Source organism: Emys orbicularis, chromosome 10 (assembly GCF_028017835.1).
Source record: "Emys orbicularis isolate rEmyOrb1 chromosome 10, rEmyOrb1.hap1, whole genome shotgun sequence".
NCBI classification, from domain to species: Eukaryota; Metazoa; Chordata; order Testudines; family Emydidae; genus Emys; species Emys orbicularis.
Genome location: NC_088692.1, coordinates 55,558,887 through 55,584,981, shown reverse-complemented (window position 1 = coordinate 55,584,981; position 26,095 = coordinate 55,558,887). Strand labels below are relative to the sequence as shown.

At 44.7% G+C, this 26,095-nt stretch overlaps 1 protein-coding gene across 1 annotated transcript in view; it reads right to left on the bottom strand.

Annotated features, from left to right (window-relative positions):
* HERC1 (HECT and RLD domain containing E3 ubiquitin protein ligase family member 1) overlaps positions 1-26,095 on the bottom strand; it is a 210,280-nt gene that overhangs the window by 24,001 nt on the left and 160,184 nt on the right. The window contains exons 51-59 of the mRNA XM_065411752.1: positions 24,701-24,906; positions 23,580-23,707; positions 20,758-20,885; positions 19,538-19,738; positions 14,953-15,083; positions 7,205-7,404; positions 6,123-6,237; positions 4,812-4,958; positions 3,872-3,973 (exon numbers count right to left, since the gene is read on the bottom strand). Of these exons, the coding sequence (XP_065267824.1) occupies positions 3,872-3,973; positions 4,812-4,958; positions 6,123-6,237; positions 7,205-7,404; positions 14,953-15,083; positions 19,538-19,738; positions 20,758-20,885; positions 23,580-23,707; positions 24,701-24,906 (1,358 nt within the window). The remainder of the gene's footprint in view (positions 1-3,871; positions 3,974-4,811; positions 4,959-6,122; positions 6,238-7,204; positions 7,405-14,952; positions 15,084-19,537; positions 19,739-20,757; positions 20,886-23,579; positions 23,708-24,700; positions 24,907-26,095) is intronic.

The window sequence follows — 26,095 nt, the reverse complement described above, 5'->3', positions numbered from 1 at the left end:
ATTATAAAACCATTTTCAGTTTCTTATAACTTTGCTAAACTTTAGATGTTTGAGCTGAAGTTTTCTATGCTGGGTGTCATCCTCAAGCTCAAATTTTTTTTAACATTTTCAACCAAAATGGTTCAGCCATTTTCCAAAAACAAGGCTAGGGAAAAATACATCAAGAACAAATCATGCCCAACCAAACTAATTTCCTTCTTTGATAGGGTTACCGGGCCTAGTGGCTGGGGGAAAGCAGTATATATTGATTTTAGTAAGGTTTTTGACTCAGTCCCACATGACATTTTCATACACAAACTAGGGAAATGTGGTCTAGGTGAAATTAGTATGAAGCGGGTGCACAACTGGATGAAATACTATACTGAAAGTAGTTTCAACAGTTCACTGTCAGACTGGGAGGGTGTATCTAGTAGTACATAAAAACACCCAGCATAGAAAATTTCAGCCCAAATGGTTAAAATTTGGTAAAATTATAAGCCAATGAAAAATGAAGGTTACTCAGCAGTACCACTTACAGGTGAGTAACCTTCATTTCTTCTTCAAATCACCTCAGCATGTTCGATAGTTTGATAAATAGAACTGTCTTCCAAGTAAGGTGGGATGTGGTTTTCTAATTAAACAGTGACTGAAGTACCACTGTACCAAACTGAGCATCTGACCAGAATACATAATGTTTTGTTAATGTAAGAATAAAGCTCCACGTAGCAGCTCTGCAAATTTCTGCAATCGGAATATGCCTAAAGCAGCATGCCATGAAGGCCGCCTTTGCCCTTGTGGAATGGGATCTAATCCCCACTGGGACAGGGACAGAGACTAATTTGTAGCTCTCTTCAATGCATTGCCTAAGCCACTTAGATAGTCTTTGTGAAGTAAATGCCTGTCCTTTATTATTTTGTGCATAAGAAAAAAGATCTGGTGACTTTCTAAACTTTTTAGTTATATTTAGATAGAAAGCTAAAGCCCTTTTAGCATCTAGTGTGTGAATCTTTGCTTTGCCTCAATGAGCATAGGATCTAGGAAAGAATACTGGCAGATTAACTGATTGGATGAGATGAAAATCGGTTACCACCTAGAAGAAGAATTACAGGTAAAGGTGGAAAAATCACTTTGTCCTTGTAGAAAATAATGAGAAGTGGGATCAGCCATCATGGCCTGAAGTTTGTTTACTCACTCTTCTGGCAGATGTTATGGCTTTAACAAATGTTGTTTAGATTAACAGGTAAAACCGTGAACATTTATTTAGATGCTCAAAGGAAATCTTTATAAACTGAATAAGGACAAGGTAAAGTTCCCATGATGAAGGTGTATCTTTGACTGATGGATAGATGTTCACTAGACCTAAGCCCTAGTCTCTAAAATATTCTGGGGTGGATCTTTCTCAGTCTCTCCTTTGAAGCTGTTCTATTTTGCATCAGTAATTAGTCATTAGGCCAGAGAGAGCAAGAAAGAATGACTCTATAGACTGGTGATTAGAGGACTCACTTGGGAAGTGGAAGACTCAAGTTCATGTCCCTGTTACAATTACTATTTAATTATTTATACATAGTGGAACAGCTTCAACAACAGAGAGCCCCCCACCATATCATCTCATAGTCCAGTGGGTAGGGCACTCTCCTGCAATGTGGAAGACCCTAGTTCAAATCCACATTAGCCAGAGGGGGGAATTTACTTCGGGTCTCCCACATCCCAGGTGAGTGTTCTAAGCACTGGGCTAAAGATCAAAAGGGAGGAACCACTACCTCCTCATTTTGTGACTGGTGCCTCAGTCCTGGAAAAAACAATTTTTTTTTACAAGAACTATTTGGCAAATTCATGAAAAATTCACAAATAGTTTTGGCTAACTGAAAAATGCATTTTTCAAATTTCACTATAGGCCAAAAAGAAAAACTCACCCAGTTCTATTTGCAATAGGACAGTGAAGAAAGGTACTGTACAATGCTAAATTCTACATTTTCAATGTGAACACAAAGACTATCTTAACCTTCTGAAGCAGATATTTCTTCTAAGACAGACACATTTCACATCTCTCCCATAAAGAAGGGTGACATTTCTCACACACAATAAATTTCAAAATGACAAAGCAGTCACCTGGGTGCATATTTTTTAAATTAATTTGCCCATTTCTCTCTTTCTCATACACGAAGTCTGAAATCTAAACTAAGTTTTTAAACTCTTTTTTAAAGATAAGATGGCAGTTGAGAGTCAAAACAATGTAGTCTGCATGTAAATAGACAAACTACGTACAGCAGAATTTTAATTACACAAGCTCCTTTAATTGACAGCAAATATGTGTGGATAACATGGACTAAGCAGAACAGGGAGAGAAATATGCTAGCACAGGGATCGGCAACCTATGGCACGCATGCCAAACACGGCACGCGAGGCGATTTTGAGTGGCACGCAGCTCCCTGCCGCTGTCCCGGCCCCCAGCCCCACTCAGCCCCCCCGCCCACCGCTCTCCCCTGCGGGGGCAGGAGGCAGAAGCTTGGTTCTGCGGCAGCCAAGCTTCCCCCCTCCCCCGCTTCTTCCCCCAGTGTGGTGCTTTCCTGCCCCTCCTCCTCTCCTTCCCTGCGCCAATCAGCTGATGGCCCTAGTGAGGGGGAGGGGGAAGAGCCGCAGCGTGCACACAGGTCCGTAGAGGACACAGAGAGAGGTAGGGACGGAGCCTGAGGGAAGGGGGTGGAACAGGGCATATCCCTTCCAGCCCCCTGCCTTGAGCCGCTCAGGGCAGGGGGCTGGGAGCACCCCCCACGAGCCGAGCACCCCAACCCTCTGCCCTGACCCCCCACACACACACTCAGCCTTCTGCCCTGCACCCCCCACCCCTCTGCTCTGAAGCCCCCCACCCCAACACACACCCAGCCTTCTGCCCTGCACCCCCACAGCCCCATCCCTCTGCCCTGAACCCCCCCACACACTCAGCCTTCTGCCCTGCACCCCCCATACCCCCAGCCCTCTGCCCTGACCCTTGAACCCCCCCACACACCCAGCCTTCTGCCCTGAACCCCCCACACCCCAACACACACCCAGCTTTCTGCCCTGCACCCCCCCACACCCCCAGCCCTCTGCCCTGAACCCCCCACACCCCAACACACACCCAGCTTTCTGCCCTGCACCCCCCCACACCCCCAGCCCTCTGCCCTGAACCCCCCACACCCCAACACACACCCAGCTTTCTGCCCTGCACCCCCCCACACCCCCAGCCCTCTGCCCTGAACCCCCCACACCCCAACACACCCCCAGCCTTCTGCCCTGCACCCCCCCACAGCCCTCTGACCTGACCCTTGAACCCCCCACACCCCCAGCCTTCTGCCCTACACCCCCCACACACTCTAGCCCTCTGCCCTGATCCCTGAATCCCCCCCACACACACCCCAGCCTTCTGCCCTGAACCCCGTCTCCCCCAGCCCTCTGCCCTGACCCCTGAAACAACCCCCCCCCCCCAGGTCTGGGGTCCCGGCCGCAGGCCCTGCTCAGCCCGCTGCCGGCCTAGGTGAACAGAACCCCAGGCTGGAAGGAAGCTGAGCAGGCTGGTGGCGTAAGATCAGCATTTTAATTTAATTTTAAATGACACTTCTTAAACATTTTGAAAACCTTGTTTACTTTACATATAATAGTTTAGTTATATATTATAGACTTATAGAAAGAGACCTTCTAAAAATGTTAAAATGTATTACCGGCACACGAAACCTTAAATTAGAGTGAATAAATGAAGGCTCGGCACACCACTTCCGAAAGGTTGCCGACCCCTGTGCTAGCAGTTTGTTAGAAAGAAATGTTTGGGTAAATGGGCTTCTTTTTGTAATAAAAACGTTCCCTTACTGCTCACAAATTTAACTCAAAAGAACAGCACTTCAATATACAATAATACCTTTGATCTATTTGAGCAAGCAGCTACTCCAACATCAGGGATCCATACTGCAGTCTGAATAGCTCCAGAACCGATCACAACACTTTGTAATACAGAGCCATCCTAAACCAAGAAATCTTTTAATCAATACACATATTTATTTAAACAGGTGAATTTATCATCCTGTAGTACCGTAAACACCCCCAAACATTTCAATTAATGATTATTTAAAGTATTTTAAACCCCTTGAACTAAAATTCCTACATGATAGTCAGAAAGGCATATGCATTTTCCAAAAGATATTATTAAAAGTTAAAATTAACATTGATATAACATCTTCAAAGTGTTTTACACAGTCTCAACAGCCTGTGAAGAAGGCAAGTATTACTCCCTTTTTTCAGAGGGGAGAAACAAAAGCATAAACTGGCTAAGGACCTGAGGTCATAAATGACCTGACCAGGCACATAATTAATCAGTTGCAGAGCCAGGATTAGAATTCAGGTATTTTTTCCCAAATCTTGTATTCATTATTCTTGACTACGCTTCCCCTAATTTTTATAAAGTATTTATCAAAGAAAACTATGAAAACATAAAATTATCCTTTTACTTCTGATCTTAAACGTACCTATGTTAACAAACTTTAAGAAATATAACTAAGATTTTATCACCGTTATTTGTAGTAAAAGTCACGGACAGGTAATAAACAAAAATTCACAGAAGCCCTTGGCCATCCGTGACTTTTACTAAAAATAACGTGGGGGGAGAGCTGACGGGGGGATGACTGAAGACCAAGTGTGACAGAGGAGAGCCAAAGCTGCAAGGGCTAACTGTTCCGGGTGTCCCCACTGCCTGTGGCGGCTGGGATCTCCGGGTGCCACCGCCACTCTAGAATCCATGAATTCTGTGACATCCATGACATAATCTTTGGGTAATCTTTAATATAACTCAAAGACAACCTTACCCGTAAAGACCAAATGTTCATGAGCCCACCAAGCCCACCAGACACTAATACCAGTCCATCAGAGCTGAAGGCCACAGTCCGAACAGGAGTAATATGTCCTCTCAGCTGATAAATGCACTTGGCATCTACTGCTTTTCTGTATCCATCCTGCAAATTATTTCATCATTATGACATACCCTGGACTACATACATAGAAAATTGTGAATAGAAAAGTGTTTCAGATTTGGACTTCTTTGCAACCAGTGTATAGATTTTCTTGGTACAACTACTTTTATTTTATCAAGGAAAGAAGAATAAGGCACCATAAAAAAGGCCTTATGGAAGCATTCAAGCTGATACAACAGACTATGAGCACCTACAGTGACAATGCACTCTAAGTAAATATATCTAAATGCATATTTACTTAATAGACCTTAGTTTTATTTGTAATTATTTTAGTCATGTTTTATAAGGATGTCATTAACTTATTACCATCTATATTTTCCTCTTCAAAATACCATAAGCATTCAAGACCACATTACGGCTGGATCTTACCATTTTAAAGAACATTTTAGTTAAAATTAAGTCAAGGCAAATTTATATACTAAGAAACTTCCAATATTATTTTAGTTTTCTCTTTTGGAAATAACTGCATAATTTTAAAAGAACCAGATAGCATTACCAAATTTTAGCCAAGATCAATAGCTCTTGCAAATAAGTTGTTTTTAAACCCTGACCTCCCATTTAGAATCATAGACCTTAAGACCATAATGGACCACCAGATCATCTAGTCTGACTTCCTATATGTAACAACAGGCCACTGACAGCACCCAGCACCCACACTAAACTCAACATCCAAAATTAGACCAAAAATTACAACCCACAGGAAATAATACTATTAGGTAGAGAATAGGAGGGACCAAGGTGCACCAATGCCCGAAGTACCTGCAATGGCAAGGCATTGATTAAGGGAAGTATAGCCAGATAATCCTGGCAAGTGACCTGTACTCTAATGCTACAGAGGAGGGCAACCCCCCCCCCAAGGTCACTGCCAATGAACCTGGGGGGAAATTCCTGAGCATGTGAGCAAGACCCTGAGCATGTGAGCAAGAACCATTTCCTGCCTTGGAAACACCTGCATGTGTGTAAGTACAGACAAATTAAAATAAATGTAAATTTTTTAAACTAAATGGTTTTCAAATATTTCCCTCTTCTCCATCTCCACCCATGTAGATATTTAAATATTTTGCTCCCATCCTTTCCTATAATCGTAGAGAAAACCATGGATACAATCAGGTTAAGATTTCCTAACATTTGCTCAACTGTCTTTACCTTGCCACTTGTTTCCTGTTCCCACCATCCTTCTGCACTACTTGAGCTGGACTGCAACATGATCAGCATATCCTGGGGAACACTCCAAACACACACTAAGCCATTCTGGCATCCTCTGAAGGAAGTTGGAATAAATCACATGAAAATAAAGTAAAATTGTTAACATACAGCACCAATCAACAAATATTCTAAAAGTATGTCAGTCAGTTATGATATACATTTAGAGCAAGGTGATTAAGAAAGATAATCTGCTTAAAAACAAAGTCCAAGGGCAGCAGATTATTTTTTAAAAGCTGTATACAGATTTAGGAGTAATACTCACTGAAAAAGTGCATTTTTTCTTTAACTCTTTCTTAATATTAAATTTTGCCAAAACTATTTTGTCAGCACCACTATGTTTAAAAGGAAGTTAGTGAAGTAGTATCTCCAATATAAAAGGAAAGCTGAGGCAGACTGGAAAAAGGAAAAACTTGTTTTTCATTGTACTGTTTGAAATTTTACTATATTCTTTAATTCACTTATAAAATATGCATATTGACAGTGATTTTTTTTTATTCCTACTCAAAATATTTAGGAATATTCTCCATAGGTTTTCACCCTATTTTTCACATTAAATATTTTCATATTTAACCAAATACTCCCTTGCAATCATTGTGCCATCAGAATGTATAGGTCCCAGGTATATTTATCAGCACAGGAAGTATTTGCAACTATGGACATAACTGGCACATTTCACAACAATAATTAGTTGATGTTTCCAATAACATGCAAACATACCACATTACGTTTTCACTGTGACAAATTCAAGTTAATTAACTAAGATCAGCTCTGGTCAGTACTTGGCGCAGAACTCTCCAGAGAAAAGCCTAGGTGGAGGGGAAAAGCTGTTGGTGATTTAGTAATGGGCACTTTTTGTATTTAAGTCAGTGCTGAACCAGTGTTCTACAATGCCCACAATGAACAGCTTGTTGAATTTTGTTTGTTTGTTTTTTGTTTAGGATGAAAGATGCTACATATACAGTTGCTATAAGTATTAATACAAAGACTACACAGGAAGTATTAAAGCAAAAACGTTAACATACGTAGCTAGTAACAACTGCAGCTTGGGTCCTTTCCCTGGAAGGTCGCACCAGGTAATACTATTCACAATAGCTGGATGGGAGAGTGAATGCAAACGTCTCCAGCATCCCCCCATATATCTCCAGAGTTTCACCGTTTCTTCTTTGGCACATGTCATGAGAATCTTACCAGTTGGATCCCACTTCACACTAACAATGGTGTCCTAAAGGATTAAAACAAACAAACAAACAAAAAGATTACAACATTCAGTGTCTTCATAATGTGACTTACGAATATGAACATCACACATATAAAACAAAACTTCCTTCCAGCACAAAAGTATTAAGCACTTGAACTTCATATACATCGTCATATAAACTACAAAAAAGGAACTATGTTGATGATTTGATGCAGCAATTTATAACACAAATGAAGTCAGACCTGGTGGTTATCACAGTTCTACGAGTGCGAGAAAAAGAACTGTTACTCACCTTCTCGTAACTGCTGTTCTTTGAGATGTGTTATTCATGTCCATTCCAGTCAGGTGTGTGCGCACGCACGTCCACAGTAGCCGGAAGATTTCCCCCCTAGCAGCATCCGTGGGGTTGGCCTGGGTGTCCCCTGGAGTTGCACCTTCATGGAGCCCAATAAAGGGCCCTGCCAACCTGCCACCCCCTCAGTTCCTTCTTGCCGGCTACTGCAACAGAGGGGTAGGAGGGTGACTGACAAGCCCAAGATCAGGAGGTGGGGTCGGAGTTGTCCACTAACTGGAGTACTGTTCGTCCGAAGGCCACATAATCTCTGGCCTGCTGGGTAATTGCATAGTGCGTCGTGAACGTATGAATGGAGGACGATGTAGCCACTCTGCAGATTTCCTGAGTGGGAACCTGAGTCAGGAATGCTGTTGAAGAAGCCTGCACTCTGGTGGAGTGCGCAGTGATTGGAGGTGCAGGAACCCCCGCCAGGTTGTGGCACTCACGAATGCAGGACGTGATCCATGACGAAATGCATTGTGACGACACAGGCAGACCTTTCATTCTGTCCGCCACTGCCACGAATAACTGGATCAACTTTCTGAACGGCTTCGTTCTCTCGATGTAGAAGGCTAGTGCCCTACGGACATCCAGTGAGTGAAGTCTCTGCTCCCTGCAGCTGGAATGCGGCTTAGGGTACAATATCGGGAGGAAGATGTCGTGGTTAATGTGAAACTGCGATACAACCTTCGGCAGGAAAGCAGGATGAGGTCTGAGCTAAACCTTGTCCTTATAGAACACGGTGTAAGGGGCTCCGATGTTAGGGCTTTACGTTCAGACACCCTCCTGGCCGAGGTTATCGCCACCAGGAACGCCACCTTGTAAGAGAGGTAGAGCAGGGAGCACGACACCAAGGGTTAAAAGGGCGGTCCCATGAGTCTAGGAAGAACCAGGTTGAGGTCCCAAGCCAGGACAGGCTGCCAGACATGAGGGTATAGCCTGTCGAGACCTTTTAGAAACCAGCTGACCATTGGGTTAGCAAAGACAGAGTGGCCCTCCGCGTCCGGGTGGAAGGCTGAGATGGTGGCCAAGTGAACCCTTATTGACGACACTGAAAGCCCCTGCTGCTTCAAATGGAGGAGGTAGTTCAGAACAAACAGCACTGAGGCTAGCTTTGGGAACGAATGGCACTGTACCGACCAGACTGAAAATCTCTTCCGCTTGGCAAGGTAGGTAGCTCTCGGAGAAGGTTTCCTGCTGCCAAAGAGGACTTGTCTAACCTGGTCTGAACAGGAAAGCTCCACAGGGTTCAACCACAGAGCTTCCACGCCGCAAGGTGCAGCGACCCGAGGTTCGGATGTTGGAGACGACCGTGATCTTGTGTCAGAAGGTCCGGGAAGAGTGGCAGGCTGACTGGAGCTTCCACGGACATGTCTAGGAGAGTTGTGTACCAGGCGGGGCCAGGCTGGAGCTATTAATATGACCTGAGCTCGTTCCCTTCGGATCTTGAGGAGTACCTTGCGAACGAGCGGTATGGGCAGAAAGGCGTTTAGGAGACAACCTCCCCATAGGAGGAGGAAGGCGTCCGCGCTGGAGCCCAGCCACACCCAGGCTGTGATTTTTGAAGGAGCAGAACTGCTGGCACTTCCTGTTGCGTCGCGTGGCAAATAGGTCTATCTGGGGAAATCCCCACCTCTGGAAGACTGAATTTGTGACATCCGGGCGAAGGGACCACTCATGGCCGTGAAAGGACCTGCTGAGGTGGTCTGCCAACTCGTTCTGTACTCTGGGGAGGCATAATGCTTGTAGGTGTATTGAATGTTTTACACAGAAGTCCCACAGCATGAGGGCTTCCTGGCACAGGGGGAGAGGAGCGTGCACCCCCTTGTTTGTTGATATAGAACATTGCCGTGGTGTTGTCCGTCATAACTGATACACATTGTCCCGTTAAGTATGCCTGGAAGGTCTGGCACACCAGACACACTGCTCTCATCTCTCTGACGTTGAGGTGGAGAGCCAGATCTGCCTGAGACCAGAGACCCTGAGTCCTGCGGTCTCCTAGATGTGCTCCCTCAGCCCAAGTCTGATGCGTCTGTCACTAGCGAAAGAGATGGCTGTGGACTGGCGAAGAGGACCCCTGAGTACACCTCCTGAGGGTTGAGCCATCACAGGAGGGAGTCAAGGACCGGGCGAGGCAGGGTCACGATACTGTCCAAGCTGTCTTGGGCTAGTCGATGCTACCCATGACTGGAGCAGTCAGAGCCTGAGTCTGGCATGCTTCACCACGTAGGTACAGGCAGCCATGTGTCCCAGAAGCTTCAGGCAGTTTTTTGCTGTGATGGTGGGAAACTGTCTGAGACCTCGAATGATACCGGCCAGGGCTGGAACCTCGCTTCCGGCAGGTATGTCCTGGCTTGGGTTGAGTCCAGTACTGCCCCTATAAACTATCCTCTAAACAGGGCACAGAGTCGATTCTGCTTTGTTTAGAAGGAGACCCAGGTTGTCAAAGGTGGCCCTGATGAATTTGATTTGAGCTTCTACTTGGGTCCTGAAGCGACCCTTGACCAGCCAGTCGCTGAGTTATGGAAACACCTGTACCTGGTGCCTGCGCAGGAACACAGCGACGACTGCCATGCACTTGGTGAAGACTCAAGATGCTGCTGACAGGCCGAACGGAAGAAATGTAAATTGGTAGTGGGTACTGTTCACCACAAACCTGAGGTACTTCCTGTGGGGCTGAGTGATTGCAATATGAATATAAGCATCCTTCAAGTCGAGGGTGGCATACCAGTCTGCTGGATCCAGTGAGGGGATGATGGGAGGCCAATGAGACCATGTGGAACCTGAGTTTCTTTACAAACTTGTTGAGTTCTCGCAGGTTCAGGATGGGCTTGAGGCCACCTTTGGCTTTCGGTATTAGGAAATACCAGGAATAAAAGCCCTCGCCCCTGTGCTCCTGAGGAACCTCCTCCACTGCCCCTAACGATAGGAGCGACTGCACCTCCTGGATAAGGAGTTGCTCGTGAGAAGCGTCCCTGAAGAGGGACAGGGAAGGGAAGTGGAAGGGCAGGAGGGCACAGAATTGGATGAAATATCCCCTCTCTACTGTGAGGAGCACCCAGCAGTCCGAGGTGATATGGGACTATGCACGGTAGAAAGGGGATAGTCGGGACGAGAAGGTAAGGCGGGGTGGATCCAGTCTTTGGTGTGGTACACAGTCCTCGACTGTGCTTTCAAAAGACCAGTTTGGGCCCTGAAGGTGGCTTGGGTTGTCCCGAGCCCAGCCAGAGGGTTGACTCGGCCTTCTCCTGCCGGTCCTATTTCTCCTTCAGGACCCGTCCTGGCGGTTCTGGTGACAGAACCGCTGAGAAGGCTGTGGATGGAAGTGTCTCTGCTGCACTGACGGTGTATAGAGGCCCAGGGACCTGAGGGTGGTTCTGGAGTCCTTTAGGCTGTTTAGCCTCTTGTCCATTTTCTCCAAAAAAAGAGTCTGACCCTCAAAAGGCGGGTCTTGTATGGTATGCTGGACCTTATAGGGGAGACCAGAAACCTGGAGCCATGAGCCCCTTCTCATGGCTACTCCTGTGGCCATAACCCTGGTTGCAGCACAACCCATCAAGTGCCGCCTGCAGGGACGCCCTGGAGATCAGTCTTCCCTCCTCGACCAAAGCTGAAAATTTGGCACGGGAATCTGAGGGGAGGAACTACGTGAATTTAGCCATCGCCGAGCAGGCATTGTAGGAGTACCTGCTGACGATGGCCTGCCGGTTAGACATTCGGAGTTGTAGTCCCCCCGTTGAGAACACCTTTCGCCCTAATAGGTCTAATGTTTTAGCATCCCTATTCTTGGAGAAGGGCCCTGAAAGCCTTGCCTCTCCCGCTGATTAGCGGCGTCCACCACCAAAGATTCAGGCTGGGGGTGGGAATATAGATGTTCATAACCCCTGGAGGGCACAAAGTACTGGCGTTTGTTACGCTTGGCAGCGAGTGGCAGCAAGGCAGGGGTCTGCCACAGGGTCTTAGTCATGTCCGTAATTGTCTTTATAAATGGTAAGGGTGCGAGGGGGCCAGGAAGGGCGCGAGGGGGCCAGGATATCAGCCATAGGGCCTGCATCATCTACCACTTCCTCTGCCTTAATGCCCAGAAACTGGGCAAACCGGCACAGCAACTGCTGCAACACCCTGGAGTCTTCCAGAGCTGGGGCTACGGAAGTGCCCGCCTGCGCCTCATCTGGTGAAGAGGAGGAGGCGGCCACCCTCTACCCTCCCCACCCGAGGGATCTCGTGACCCTGGGGGAGACTGTGGTTGGTTGGCCCAGTCCCGTGAAGAGCGCGGGTATTGGTGCCAACGTCGGGTCCCACGCCAGTGCTGGTATAGACACCTAGGGTAGCATCTGCATTAGGGTCTTCATGGACGCAGTCACAGCTGCTGTCGATGACTATGTCGGTGCCAGTGCCATCGTCGGTGCCGAAGGCGCAGCCGACACCATAGCAGCAATCTGAGCCACTGACGCCTCCGGTGTCGAAGGCGTTGTTGAGGGCGGCGCCACGGTTGGTGCTGATGTTGGTGATGGTACCGTGGCCGCCGGTGTTGATTCCGGAGGTAATGGCTCAGTTGCTGGTCGTGGCGGAACAAATGTTGCGGACACCACTGACGCAGCTCCCGAGTGGGATCCTTGGCTCCGACCCTGGGCTTGATGGAAAGCCCACGGAGTCCAAAAGGGCCACTGAGCTGGGTTCTGCCATTGTGAGGGCCACTGCATTGGCATCTTGAGCTGGACCTTCTGCTCCTGCTATAGTTAGAGCGGTACGAGTTCAACTCCGACTCTGATGTTTCAGAATAGGAGGACCAGGGTGGCGCTGCACCTCTTGACATAGAGCGTTGGGAGCCTGGGGACCGACTGCACTCCCTGGATGGAGGCGTTGGCTTCTGGGGGGAGGGTGCCGAGGGATCAGCGTGACATCATCGCCGACTTTCCCTTTGACTGAACGGGGTGCCAGAATGGAGCCTCCAGTGCTGGTGCATCTTCCTGCCTCGGGGACGAGAACGGCACCGTGAGTCTCAGGCCTAGTCTACACTGACAGGGAGCTGGGGGGGGGGAGGGGAAGAAATCCATCTAAGTTACACAACTTCAACTACGTGAATAACATAGCTGAAGTTGATGTAATTAGATCGACTTATGGTGGTGTCTCCACTGCGGTGAGTCGACTGCTACCTCTCCCCCGTCGACTCCGCCTGTGCCTCTCGCGGCGGTGGAGTACAGGAGTCGATGGGAGAGCGCTCGGGGGTCGATTGATCGTGTCTAAACTAGACACGATCAATCGACCCCTGCTGGATCGATCGCTGCCCGCCGATTCGGTTCAGCAGGTCCTGCGCCGCCTCAAAAGCCTCTGGGGTGGACGGGAGTGGCAGATGCGCCAAGGGATTTGGCGAGCGCGGCGGGCCCGGACTCGACTGCCTCACTTGGGCAGGAATCAACGTAGCTCCACTCTGAGCCTCGGAGCCAGGGCCCAACCGAAGTGCCACTGATGGCCGGTCCCTGGATTTTGCCGAGGCGGATCGGCCTCTTTCCATTGTCGTCTTCTTCTGCGCCAGTGATTGGGACCAGTGCTGAAGGCTGGAGTGTCCCCGAGAGGCTCCATGACGGTGCTGAACCTCCTTGGCAGTGTCTCTCTTTGACTGGAAACGGCGCCAGAGCGCTCCGCGCCGAAGAAGACACACTGGGAGGAGGACTTTAAGCCACTGCTCCCTCTCCTTAAGAGTTCTCAGTCAGAATTCCTGACAGATTTAGCAGCGCTCTTTTTGGTGACCCTCGCCCAGACACCATAAACAGGAAGTGTGTGTGTGGGGGTCACTTTTAGGCATGGGCTTCGTGCAGTCCTGGCAAGTCTTGAAGCCCGGGGATCGTGGCATGCCACAGTGACAAATAAGGGGGGGGGGGGAGAAAAATGGGGGGGACCCCCCCATAACCGAAACTTTTAAATGAACTAACTACTCTGTACTAACCAACTAGAACTAACTATCTACAGCAAAAACTGAAAGTACTGCTAAGCTGCTTGCCGAAGCAAGAATAAGGGGAAGTTCCAGCTACTGTCACTGGTGGTAAGAAGGAACTGAGGGGGTGGTGGGTCGGCAGGGCCCTTTATTGGGTGCCATGAAGGCGTGACTCCCCAGGGGGCGCCCAGACCGACCCCACGGATGCTGCTAGGGGAAAAATCTTTCTGGCTACTGTGCACATGCGCGCACGCATACCTGATTGGAATTGACATGAACAAGCACTCGAAGAAGAACAAAAGTTTCATGAAAACAGGATAATTACTAATAATAAAGAACATGGGGAAAGATTCATAGAAAGTACACGATAAGCAGAATTCTCTTTCTACAAAATGTTTTTCAAAGTATCCTGCGAGGCTTTACACAATTTTTTAGTTATCGAGTTGTAATATGAAATTACTCCAGGGACACTTAAAGTACTTACCTGAATCTGTAGATAATGGGCCAGATTCTGCGCTGTGCCTCCTGAAAGTTGCAGCACAAAAGATGCAGCCCAGAAGACAGAGCAAAGGAGACTTTATGCCACCTTTTCATTCTTGGATTCCAGCCTTATGTCAGGGCCAAAATGGATCCTGGCATAAGTTAGAACAGCCCAGGAAGTTCTGTAATTTATGGCAGCCATTTCTAGGCTGTTTATGGGTTGCACTGCAGATATTTCCCCTTCTGCTTTCAACTTGCCCCCTCCTGTGCTTTGCATGCTCCATACAACGGGACTTGTAAGTGGAACAGCACTGGGTCTGCTTACATCAGCCCTTCATTGGGGGGAAAGTCTCTTTGCAAATTATTTATGGACTTTATTGGCCACTGGACTGGCATACATCGGCAATGCTTGAGTATTTTGAGAAACATCTTTTACACTTCACAATAACTTTTTTAGTTCAGGGGAAAAAAACATCTATCATATAAATTATACATTTTAAGTAAGAAAATTTAATATCAGGCTAGTATCTAAAATAATTTTTAATTTATCAAATTGTTCATAGAGAACTACATCTTTTTTAGATCTTGAAATGCACAGCAAATCTTGAAATGCACTTCAGCTACAGTATAAACAACATACATTTGAAGAACCCTACTGGAAGAACTCTTGTTGCTTTCCTGTGGCTTTCTTTAAAAAATGGGCTATTATCTTTTAAGTCATTTTTATACAAAATTTTGAAATTAAGACTATAGTTTAAATCCTTAATTATCTTTGGGAAACTAGGAGGGTATGAATTAGTTGTCAAGAAAATTAAAACTCTACCTTATGTGCATCAACTAGAACAATTCCTCCTTTTTCAAGTGGCTCCTTCGTACCTATCAGCAATTTTCCATCTGAATAGCCAACTGCAAATGGTCTGTCTTCACTGAACCACGCAAGGCATGTGACTGAAACTATTGGAACAATAAGCACAAATAAAATATCTTAAATTACTAGCTAAACTGTTCAATTCCCATTGCATTTAGCTCATCAGAAAAAAAGGTTACTTACTTTTTTGTAACTATTGTTCTTTGAGATGTGTTGCTCATGTCCATTCCATTCTAGGTGTGCGCGCGCCCACGTGCGTGGTTGTCGGAGATTTTTGCCTTAGCAGTATCCGTAGGGTCAGCTGTGGCACCCCCCCCGAGTGCCACACTCATGCATCGGTATATCAGGCGCCGCCGACCCTATGCCCTCTCAGTTTCTTCTTGACGGGGTAACGGTAAGGACATGAGCAACTCATCTCGAAGAACAACTGTTACAAAAAGGTAGGTAACCGTTTTTATTTCTTCGAGTGCTTGCTCCTGTCGATTCCATTCTAGGTGACTCACAAGCAGCGTCCTTGGAGGTGGGCTCGGAGTTCACGGTTGTGCAGCTTGCAGCACTGCTCTGCCAAAACCAGCGTCATCTTGAGCCTGCTGGGTAAGTGCATAATGAGACACGAACATGTGGACAGATGACCAGGTAGCGGCCCTACAGATCTCTTGGATTGATGCCTGCGCCAGGAAGGCCGCTGATGACTCTTGTGCCCTAGTCAAGTGTGCCATCATGACTATCGGCGGAGGCACTTTTGCCAGCTCACAGCAGTAATGGATGCAGGCAGTGATCCAGGATAAAATCCTTTGAGCAGACACTGGGCGACATCTCATTCTGTCTGCCTCCGCAATGAACAACTGCGTTGATTTACGGGACAGCTTTGTCCTATCTATATAGAAGGCCAGTGCCCTCCTAACATCCAGGATGTGCAGCCTGCGTTCCTCATCTGACACATGAGGCTTTGGAAAGAAGACAGGTAAGTATATGTCCCAGCCAGTATAAAACTGGGAAACTACCTTGGGCAGAAATGCCCGGTGTGGTCGCAGCTGGACCTTATCCTTGTAGAATACCGTATAGGGAGGACCTTAACCTTGTAGAATACCGTATAGGGAGGTTCCGAAGTAAGCACCCTGATCTCAGAAACCCTGTGGGCTGACGTTATCGCAACCAGGAACAAAACCGGGAGAGAAGCAGGAGAGAGCAGGAAGCCAGAGGCATGAAGGGAGGCCCTATGAGCCTCGACAGCACGAGATTCAGGTCCCAGGGAGGGATGGGATCCCGGACGTGCGGGTAGAGACGCTCCAGACCTTACAAAAACCGGGCCATCATGTGGTGAACTAAGACTGACCTGCCTTGCAACGGAGGGTGGAAAGCTGAAATAGTGGCCAGGTGGACCTTGATCGACGACAGGGACAAACCTTGGAGTTTGAGGTGCTGAAGATAATCTCTGAGCTCCCTGACATTGATATAGAGGGCCAGATCATCCTGCAACCAGCAGCCCTGCATTTCATACTGGCTGGGTCCGCCACAAGTCTGGGTCCCCTACCGCTCCCGGGAGTCAGCGGTTGATCCTTTGGTGGGCTCAGGGCCCCGAATGGGGAGGCACGTCCATGTGGCTCCGGAGTGGATGGGCAGCCTGAACTAGGTCCTTTGCCTCATAGCACATTGCCTTTCTTGCCCGGTGCTGGGGAGCCATATTTTTTGGTCTTCTTTTTGAGCACCGGCGACAGAGAGCGGTGTCGGACAGAGCCCGGTGCCAGGGGTGCACTATGCACAGAGGCCAAGGTACAAGGGGTAGAGTCCAGCCGGGACGTCTCGGAAGCCATTCGGGAGGGCAGCCTCCATGAGGAGAGCCCTCAAACGGATATCGCACTCTCTCTGGGTCCTGGGTCAAAAGATTTTACAGATACAACACTTGTCCTTCACATGTGATTCCCCCAAGCACTTGAGGCAGCTGCTGTGTGGGTCACTAACAGGCATAGGCCTGTTGAGTCTGAGCAGGGCTTAAACCCGGGAGACCAGGGCATGTCCTGCCTGGGGCGAAGTCCCCGATGGGACTCTAACTTCTAACTACACTTAACACTAACTACTATAAACAAACTATTTACAAGGCCCTAAGGCTCGAAGTCAGAAGAGATGAAACCGCTAGTTTTGCTATGCAAGGAAAAGTGCTCCAATAACCACCACTGGCGGTAAGAAGGAACTGAGAGGGCATAGGGCCAGCGGAACTCCAAGGGGACCCTATGGATACTGCTAAGGCAAAAATCTCCAATGATCGTGCACGAGGGCGCGCACACACCTAGAATGGAATCGACATGAGCAAGCACTCGAAGAACTTTTTGTATTGTAATTACTTTCAGAAAACAAAAATGACATGAAAAAATACAGCTTAATGAAAGTTAATACAGCTGTTTACTTTTTTTTTTATTCTATGCCTATCACCTTAGATATTTAAGTACCACTGTAGTCATACATTTCTATCAACACAGCTATTTTACAGGAGACAGTATTGTAAAAGCTTTTTGTAGTAGTTTAGATATAAATGCAATTCTAAATATACATTTCAATAGAATGAGCATAACCTACGTATTTACCCAGCTACCCTTCAAGTTTTATTTAATATAGTATTGCCACTTCTTTTTTTCTTCTTCTACATTTTAAGTGGGATTCAGAATGGACAGTCCTTGTCTACTCTGAATAAGTTAATGACCAAAAAATTTCAGTCGCAAGTCATGCCACAGTACTTACGGTCAGAAACCATGAACTTCCCACTGCACGCCTTTTATTCAAGTCACTATTCATACGATTTTGCCCCATTTTTTTTTTAATTCATGCATTTGCTAACAGTCTATCCTAAAGAGGGCGGCAAATAGCTTTCCTGTTCTAGCCCTGATTACTTCTATGCTTTTCTCACAAAGTCTGCGTTTTCTTTTGGGAAGTCTCTTACGATTTCACTGTCACTAATGGAGGTGAACCAGTTACAGTAACACTGTCTCTCCCCCCCCAATCGCTAATGTAGATAAGATCAGAGAGGATATGTATGTCTTTTTTCACACATCCAAACTGTAACTGTTAGGAAAGGGAGTCCTGAATCCTACGTTGCACACACAGCAATTTAACAATAACAATTACACTGTTTATTTGTAGTTGTAAAAATATCCCTGTTGGAAGTTTAGGCATTAAAAGAATGAAAATGGTTACCTATTCTACAGCAACTGCAGATCTTCAAGATGTGTAGTCCACATAGGTTCCACTTCTAGTGTGCATGCATCCCATGCACACAAGATGATATTCTTTTGACCAGTAGTGTATACTGGTGCTGTGCCTGCACTCTGGATGCCCCCATGCCCTTCCACTCGAGGGCATAAAGAACAGAATGGGCCAACTGTCCCTCAGTTCCTTTGCCAATATGGAGTCCAGATGGCCTAGGACTCCAGAGTAGCAGGGAAAGGAGAGTTAGGCATAGAATATACGTGGACAGCACATCTTGAAAAATGACAGTTGCTGTTTTTTCTCTGAGTGATTGTCCACATGGATTTCACTTCTGATGACTTGCAAGCTCTGACCACATCAGAAGGTGGATGCTAGGAGTCCTATTTAAATAATGACTGCAGAATATCACTGCCCAAGAGAGCATCAGATCTTGAGGCCTCAACTGATGAATAATGCTGGATGAAAGGTGGACTAATCCCCATGTAGTTGCCCTGCACATATCTGACAGGGATGCTTCTTAGAGAAGTCACATACTTCCTTCAACACAGCTGGGCAAATTAGACTTTGGACTTTAATGCTGCAACTTATATGGAAGGATATTCTAGCACTTTATATGTTAATTGACTAAGCCACACAATTTCCTGTGTGGTGTGTATTAAAAACAGAGATAAACTGAGGCATGCAGAGGTTAAGTGACTTGCCAAACATCGCACAGAGTCAGAGTCAGGAACAGAAATCAGGAGTCCAGGCTCCCTGCACCATGTACATCAGTAACATCAATCATCATGCTTTAAGGCATTAACTGGTCACCAACTGAGGTCAGGAAGAAGTCTCTTCCCCCATGGTAAGGTAGTGCATTATGAAGTACTGTCCAACATCATACACAAGATAGTATGGCGTACACCATTCTGAACCCTGGTGGAATGGGCTCTAATCTGTATTGGTGCTGTATTTAATATAATTAGATACCCATTTAGACAATCTTTGGTTGGATATTGCCTGACCAAAGTGGACACTGCAGGGGTACCATCTTGATGCCACAGACAATAAGAAGGAACTGAGGGACAGCTGAGCCTGCTACACCTTTTATGCCCTTGGGGTGGGGAGCTGGGGATAAGGCTAGAGTACCCTTAGGGTGTAGACACAGCTCTAACAGACACTGCTGGACAAAAAGAATCCAATCCTGTGTTTATGGGGCATATGTGCACTAGAACTGGAATCTGTGTGGACAGTTCTTCATAAAACTGAAGTACACTCTGCATTTTAAATATAGATGACAAAAAATGTGTAAGTTTGCAACTTACAAGTTTTCTTTAGAAGTATCAGCATGGTCACCTACCATCCTTTCTGTAGCAATGCTCCAGTTCTAATCGATGCATGGTTGAAACATCTACAACTTCAATAAGCCCAAGAGATCCATCCATACGACCTACTAATAATACTTCTGGAGTGTCTCCTGTCCATGTTGCAGATGGCCCTTCTTCTGGCCAAGCTAGAGCAGATACCCAATGTGGCTGAAGGTCTAGTAATCCTTTTCCTCCTAAAACCCCCAAAAATCTGTTACTATAATACTTCATTTTACTAGAAATTAAAAGACCAAAGAGTACCTTTCAGAGGACAATGTTGAAAAACTATGTATACAACTGGGACATATACTACTGATGAGCCTTAACATCTTTTAAACTGACATATAGTATATGATTACAAAGTAACTGGTTACTAACTTGCCATGAAACAAAAATCAATATAATGTCTCTAACAGCATCACATATTGAACTAATCTTCAAACAAATTACTCCAGAAAAAGTAATTCAGAGAAGAAGGAAGTTAAATTTTATGAAAGACTGCAGCATTCAGACAACGATGCTTTCTCCTATGGAATGCCAGTAACCATATAAATGAAACTATACACTGAACCAAGCATGTGTCAAGCACAGAGGAACAGTTCTCTATGGAAACATCCAAGATTGTCAACGACTGTAACCAGTGATTTTTGCAAACATTAGGCGTTAGATAGGGATCCTACAGCTGTCAAAAGGATTAATGCTCTTCTCCTTTCAGAGTTAGTCTCAAATGTACCATTTTGAGCATTCTAGTGCACCTATGGAAGGAAAATGTTGGAACCTTTTTGAACTGCTTTTAAAAGAAACTATTTATACAAACTTTTAGAGATACCTTGTTTAAATGTCAAATATATTTTACACCCTATAAAAAGAATAGTATTTATAGGCAATGATTGCTATTGCAGTAGGCAAGTCTAAAGCCCAGCACAAATTTCTATGACTTTTCTTGTTCAATGATAGGCTAGAAGGATTCATGTTAACTACTGCGTTTCCAATGCCTATGTTGTAACAAATGTTGAAAAAAGGCACTAAGGTGCTAGTGAATTAGCTGGGTTCAGAGCACCTAATGAAGGATGGTTGGCATATTAATTGGCAAGTAAATCTGCTAAAACACCTACCTATACAAAAGTGCCATTTCTCAGCAGTTTTTAAATAGCTGTCATAGACACAGGTTATACTATTAAAAAAATAAAAATAAAAAACACATGCATCATACCATTGACTTGCCATATGTTCACCATTTTTTCCAAAGCTCCAGCCAGATACTTGCCACTGATGCTCCAACAGATAAGAGACAAGCTAGGGTCACTGGGTGACCCCAGACTTTCTTCTGAATCACCTTCTCTACAATAAAATAAAACAGTGCACTTAAAGTAGGTATTTCCAACTGGAGAAAATGAGAAAAAGTTTAATCTATTAAAGATTTGAGTCATTTTCTGTACTCCCCATGTTGTTATTGCAGACATACAACCAAAGCATATTTTCTCAATTTTTCATTCCACTTCATCCCCTAGTAAAGTTATTAGAGAGACTCTCTGTAGTTAAATTTTGCACTAGCTTTCTATAATCGTCCTAATTCTGACTACCTTCTGACATTGCCAACTAAACCAACCTGCTGAAACATCACAAACTTTATCTTATGCCAAAGTAGAGTTTTCTGGGAAGTCTCAGGAAAACCAACAGGGAAGTTGAGGTCTAGTAACTACAGTTAGAAGAGGTACTCTCTCTTCTCGATTTCTGGCCCCAATTCTACCCCACACTGGGGCAGGTTTGCACAGCTCAACTAGAGTAAAACTATTTTCAAGCCAGTTTAGCCAACCACAGTAGGATCACTGATTAAAGGTCTAGAAAACATGACCGATGAGAGCAGATTGAAAAAATTGGGTTTGTTTAGTATGGAGAAGAGATGACAGAGAAAAGATGATAACAGTTTTCAACTACATAAAAGGTTCTTAAAAGGAGGGAGGAAAATTGTTCTCCTTAACCTCTGAGGATAGACAAGAAGCAATGGGCTTAAACTGCAACAAGGGCAGTTTAGGTTGGACATTAGGAAAAATTTCCTGTCAGGATAGTTAAGCAATGGAATAAATCGCCCAGGGAGGTTGTGAAATCTCCATTATTGGAGATTTTTAAGAGCACGTTATACAAACACCTATCAGGGATGGTCTAGATCAGTGTTTCCCAAACTTGGGACACCGCTTGTGTAGGGAAAGCCCCCGGCGGGCCGGGCCGGTTTGTTTACCTGCCGCATCCGCAGGTCCGGCCGATCGCGGCTCCCACTGGCCGCGGTTCGCTGCTCCAGGCCAATGGGAGCTGCTGGAAGCGGCGCGGGCTGAGGGACGTACTGGCCGCCGCTTCCAACAGCTCCCATTGGCCTGGAGCAGCGAACCGCGGCCAGTGGGAGCCATGATCGGTCGGACCTGCGGACGTGGCAGATAAACAAACCAGCCCGGCCCGCCAGGGGCTTTCCCTACACAAACGGCGTCCCAAGTTTGGGAAACACTGGTCTAGATAATACTTAGTCCTGCCAGGAGTGCAGGGGACTGGACTAGATGAACTCTCGAGGTCCTTTCTAGTCCTATGATTCTATGATCACCTTAGTGTAACGGGATTTTTTAGAGTGCAGAGCTGCTATAGCAGCTCTTACGACCTCCACGTCTCTGTGACTAGTGCAGAGGGTCCGCTCAGGGTATCCCCACACCTCAGATATCATATCAGCCCATTGGGGCCACTGGCAGCCAGTGCAAGTTGCAGTACTGCTCAAACTGTTCTAATTTATGCTGAAGGAACAGCTCAGTAGCACAATGACACCAAGATAAGACAGTGAAATTATGGCTTTAAGCCATCATTGACCCTCCCCACTAACTTCTATTAATCACTCCTTGGCTGGAATTGGCAATTATAGCCACTTCATTTTTTTTTTGGCTCATCACAATGCCAAAAAAGCTTGGCCAAGAAACATCCAGTTTGTTTTAATCTCTTGTCTGGAACTGGTTTCATTTACCAGTTTGGAGAGTTGCTTGGTGAATTATTTAGTTTTTGAAAAACAGTTCATGTGTGTATTATGAGCTCTGCAAAATTCTTAATTCTGCAAGCCATCCTTCACAGAGCTTAAGAAGTCCACTCTAGAGAGAGATGAAATTTCTGAACTGTACAAAAGTGTGTGTGTGTGTGTGTGTGTGTGTGTGTGTGTGTGTGTAAGTAAAACTCCCCAAGAGACAGCTCTAATGCAAGTTTGCTAAAGCCCATAACAAATACATACTTCAAGAAACTTGCAACCAGTACATACAGGTACCTAACATACATAAATGCCATGAGGAGAAGGGAGTACCACTTCCTGCAAGGCCAAATGGAAATAAGCAGTGGAATGCAAGCCCACAAGTCCTGAATTCTATTCCCACAATTAACCCAAAAATTACCTTAGTACATTATAAACATATTTTTGGGCCATATCTATTGCTCTTTGAAATCAAAGGAAAGGCTCCCACTGATTGAATGGGAATCAGGCCCTTCGTTAGGCTTCTTAACATCCCTATGAAACAGGTAAATATAATTTGATATACCCCAACTTTACAAATAAGGAAGAATAAGCATTTAAGAAGTTCAGGGACTTTCCCAAGGTCACACAGCAATTAGGAAAACAAAATTAAATTCATTCAAAAGTACATTTAAGTCAATGTATTTGTAAGTTACCCTCAGTATAACAGTCCCTCTTTAAACTTATATTTTTCTTGCTAATCTTGGTTTGTTCTTTGGTAAATTTATTATGAAATAATACATAAAAAAAACATTCTCAGGTTAAAAAAAATTTTTTTAATCCCCTTACCTGGACTACCTACCTCCACCTTAAATTTTAGGATCTCTTTTCAGTTTTAAATCATTTACTTTTGATCATTTTTGTTATTTTAAATACAGTAAACATCCCAAAGAAGAATAAGAGCATCCTACACTCAGGCAGTTTCCTTTGCTCATGGGAATCCCCATAGGATTGCCATTGTGGAGCAATTAATAACGGACTTCCATAAAGAAACAACTTACAATTTGTTGAATACACATGTTTGCTGCAATGAATACTGCTTCTTTGTTACATTCCACACTCTTATAGTCCCATCATTTCCACTAGTTGCCAAAAGTCCCTTTTTATTGCACCAAAAACATGTCATGACCTGCAGAAATTAAATTAACAAGTGTAAAACCAGAGTTTAAAATTTAAAGGTAGACATATTCATCTCATGCAACTCATTACGTTTGCCTGATTTGGACAAAGTATTAGCTGTATTATTTAAATCAATTATACTAAACAGAATCCAACAGTGCCCAAGAAGAAATTTCCTTTCATCGTATAGTATTGCATAATTAGGTGCATTATTAGGAGTACTGCACACTGCTGTGAATCATCTTCCATAGGCCACTGTCAAACAAAATAGCGAACGAGACAGATTATCTATTATGCCAAAACAAATTAATACATGTGTGCTTTTAAAACAAATGTATAAGAAAAGACTTGTAATAATTCAGTTGACTTTGTGTGTTTATTTTTTTAAATCAGTTTCATGAATCCTAGAGATTTCAAAAGGTCTCAATTCTGCAACGGGCTCTATGTTGGCAGATCCCCCTGCATGGAACTCTAGTGATGTCAACAAGATGCTGCTCATGCAAAGCCATTTTTGCAGGATCAGTGCCTTAATTACTGAAGCTGACATTAGAATAAGGAACTTGAAATGTAGTTACCCTCATTCCCCACCCCTCTCCCAACTCTTTTAATTTGTCATATTTTGGGCTATAACTTACTGTGATCCTCCTCCCATTAATTTCTTTTGCAAAAAGAGGGATTAAGCAATGTTAAATCTTAATTTTAAAACATTTGTAGCTACAACAACAAAATTAGTAGCAGAAGGCCAAAATCTTTGATAAAAGTAAGCTGCACAGCAGCAATAGGTTAAATGTTTTATGGCATAAAATGTCCCAAACAGTATTTATCACTACAAAATGTTATTTACCTTTTGTGTGAAAAGACTTTTTCTATAAAATACCAGAAGTCTGTTGCTTTGCTTATACAGTAATTTAATTACTTGCATTTTTTCTGTGTTCTAAAGAAAAAGGTCAATAAAGAATAAATTATACATTAAAAAATCTATTTTGGGAGGAATAATGCTTACCCTGTTCTGATGAGCCTCCAGTTTTATGAAGGAGCATTTTCGTAGATCTCCACCCATATCAGCAAGGGTCTGAGGGCTAATTTGGTTGTCTCGGTCATGTGCTGCAAGAGTTCGCACAAGCTGCTGTGCAGCCCACTGCCTATGTTGTGAAGACAACCTTGAGGAAAGGCAGCAAGCTGCTAATGCATTAGCCAGCTCCAGAGGGCCTACAGCAGAAGGATCATAGGGAGGATGGGCATACAAATGGGCAATTAAACCTGCTTAAACAAAACAATGAGATGATGTCCAAATGAATATTGATAGTATTAAACAAGCCAATAAAACATTACCCACAATTGTCAGAAAGAACAAAATTTCTGCAAAAAGATTTTTTTTTTTTATTATTAACTAAAAATACCACAGAGCCAGCTTAAATTTGGAAAAACTGTTCTGATACAGACTGAAAACCAGCCATCCTCTAATCTTTTTTCCACAAAGCCCTTCAGAAGCCTTTTAGATTAAGGGCGAAATACTGTCCCCATTAAAGTCAATAGAGAAACTCCAACTGACATCATTGGGCCAGGATTTCATCCTAAAGCACCAGGCTTTTTAAGGCCCCAATCCTGCATTGGGATCTATTCGCGTGAACGTCTGCACCCACGTGGAGCCTCACTGGCAGTCAATGAGACTCCATAAGAATATGAACCATACACCATTGGTTTTATAACTAATTGGTATACAAATGTTTCTGATGATTATTAAGGTATGATGCTAACAACCACATTAACTTTTGTTCTTTCATGTAAGTACTATAATTTTATGCATCTATGCTTAGGAGGGTTAGATCCTTAGTTCTGTGCCTAATGACACTTCTGTGTTTGGTGGCATGTGGAATAGTAATGAAAAATGGGTAATGATTGCTTTGAGTATGCTGTCTAATCAGGAATTAGTAAACTGTATCTTTTACTGTGGACTGTATATGCCCATAAAAAAGGCTAGAGCTGGAGCAATCACTGTGATTAAGAGTGAAGCATTTTACTTTCTGTGACCCCTAAAGAGATGAAGTTTTGACATGAATAAAATCTCCTGAGGGCTTTTCTCCCCGTTCCACTGCCTCACTATAGGGGCAGAGTTAGAACTGAATGCCTAAGCTGTGGATTTTTATACTTTCAAATATTTGGGTTTCTTTCCAAGGAACAACCAGCAACTTGAAAATCACATTTCTGCCTGAAAATGTTGCAACTATAGTTGCATCTATAGTTCAGTAACACCTAAGATTACTCTCATTGAAATCAATTAGTGAAAAAACATCTAATCTTTCATTTATTTTGTGAATGTGACAGCAATTTATGTATAGGCAGTTTCGCAGTGTCCTGTGTATAAACAGTTTTACTCTTGTAAACATCAACAGGGAGC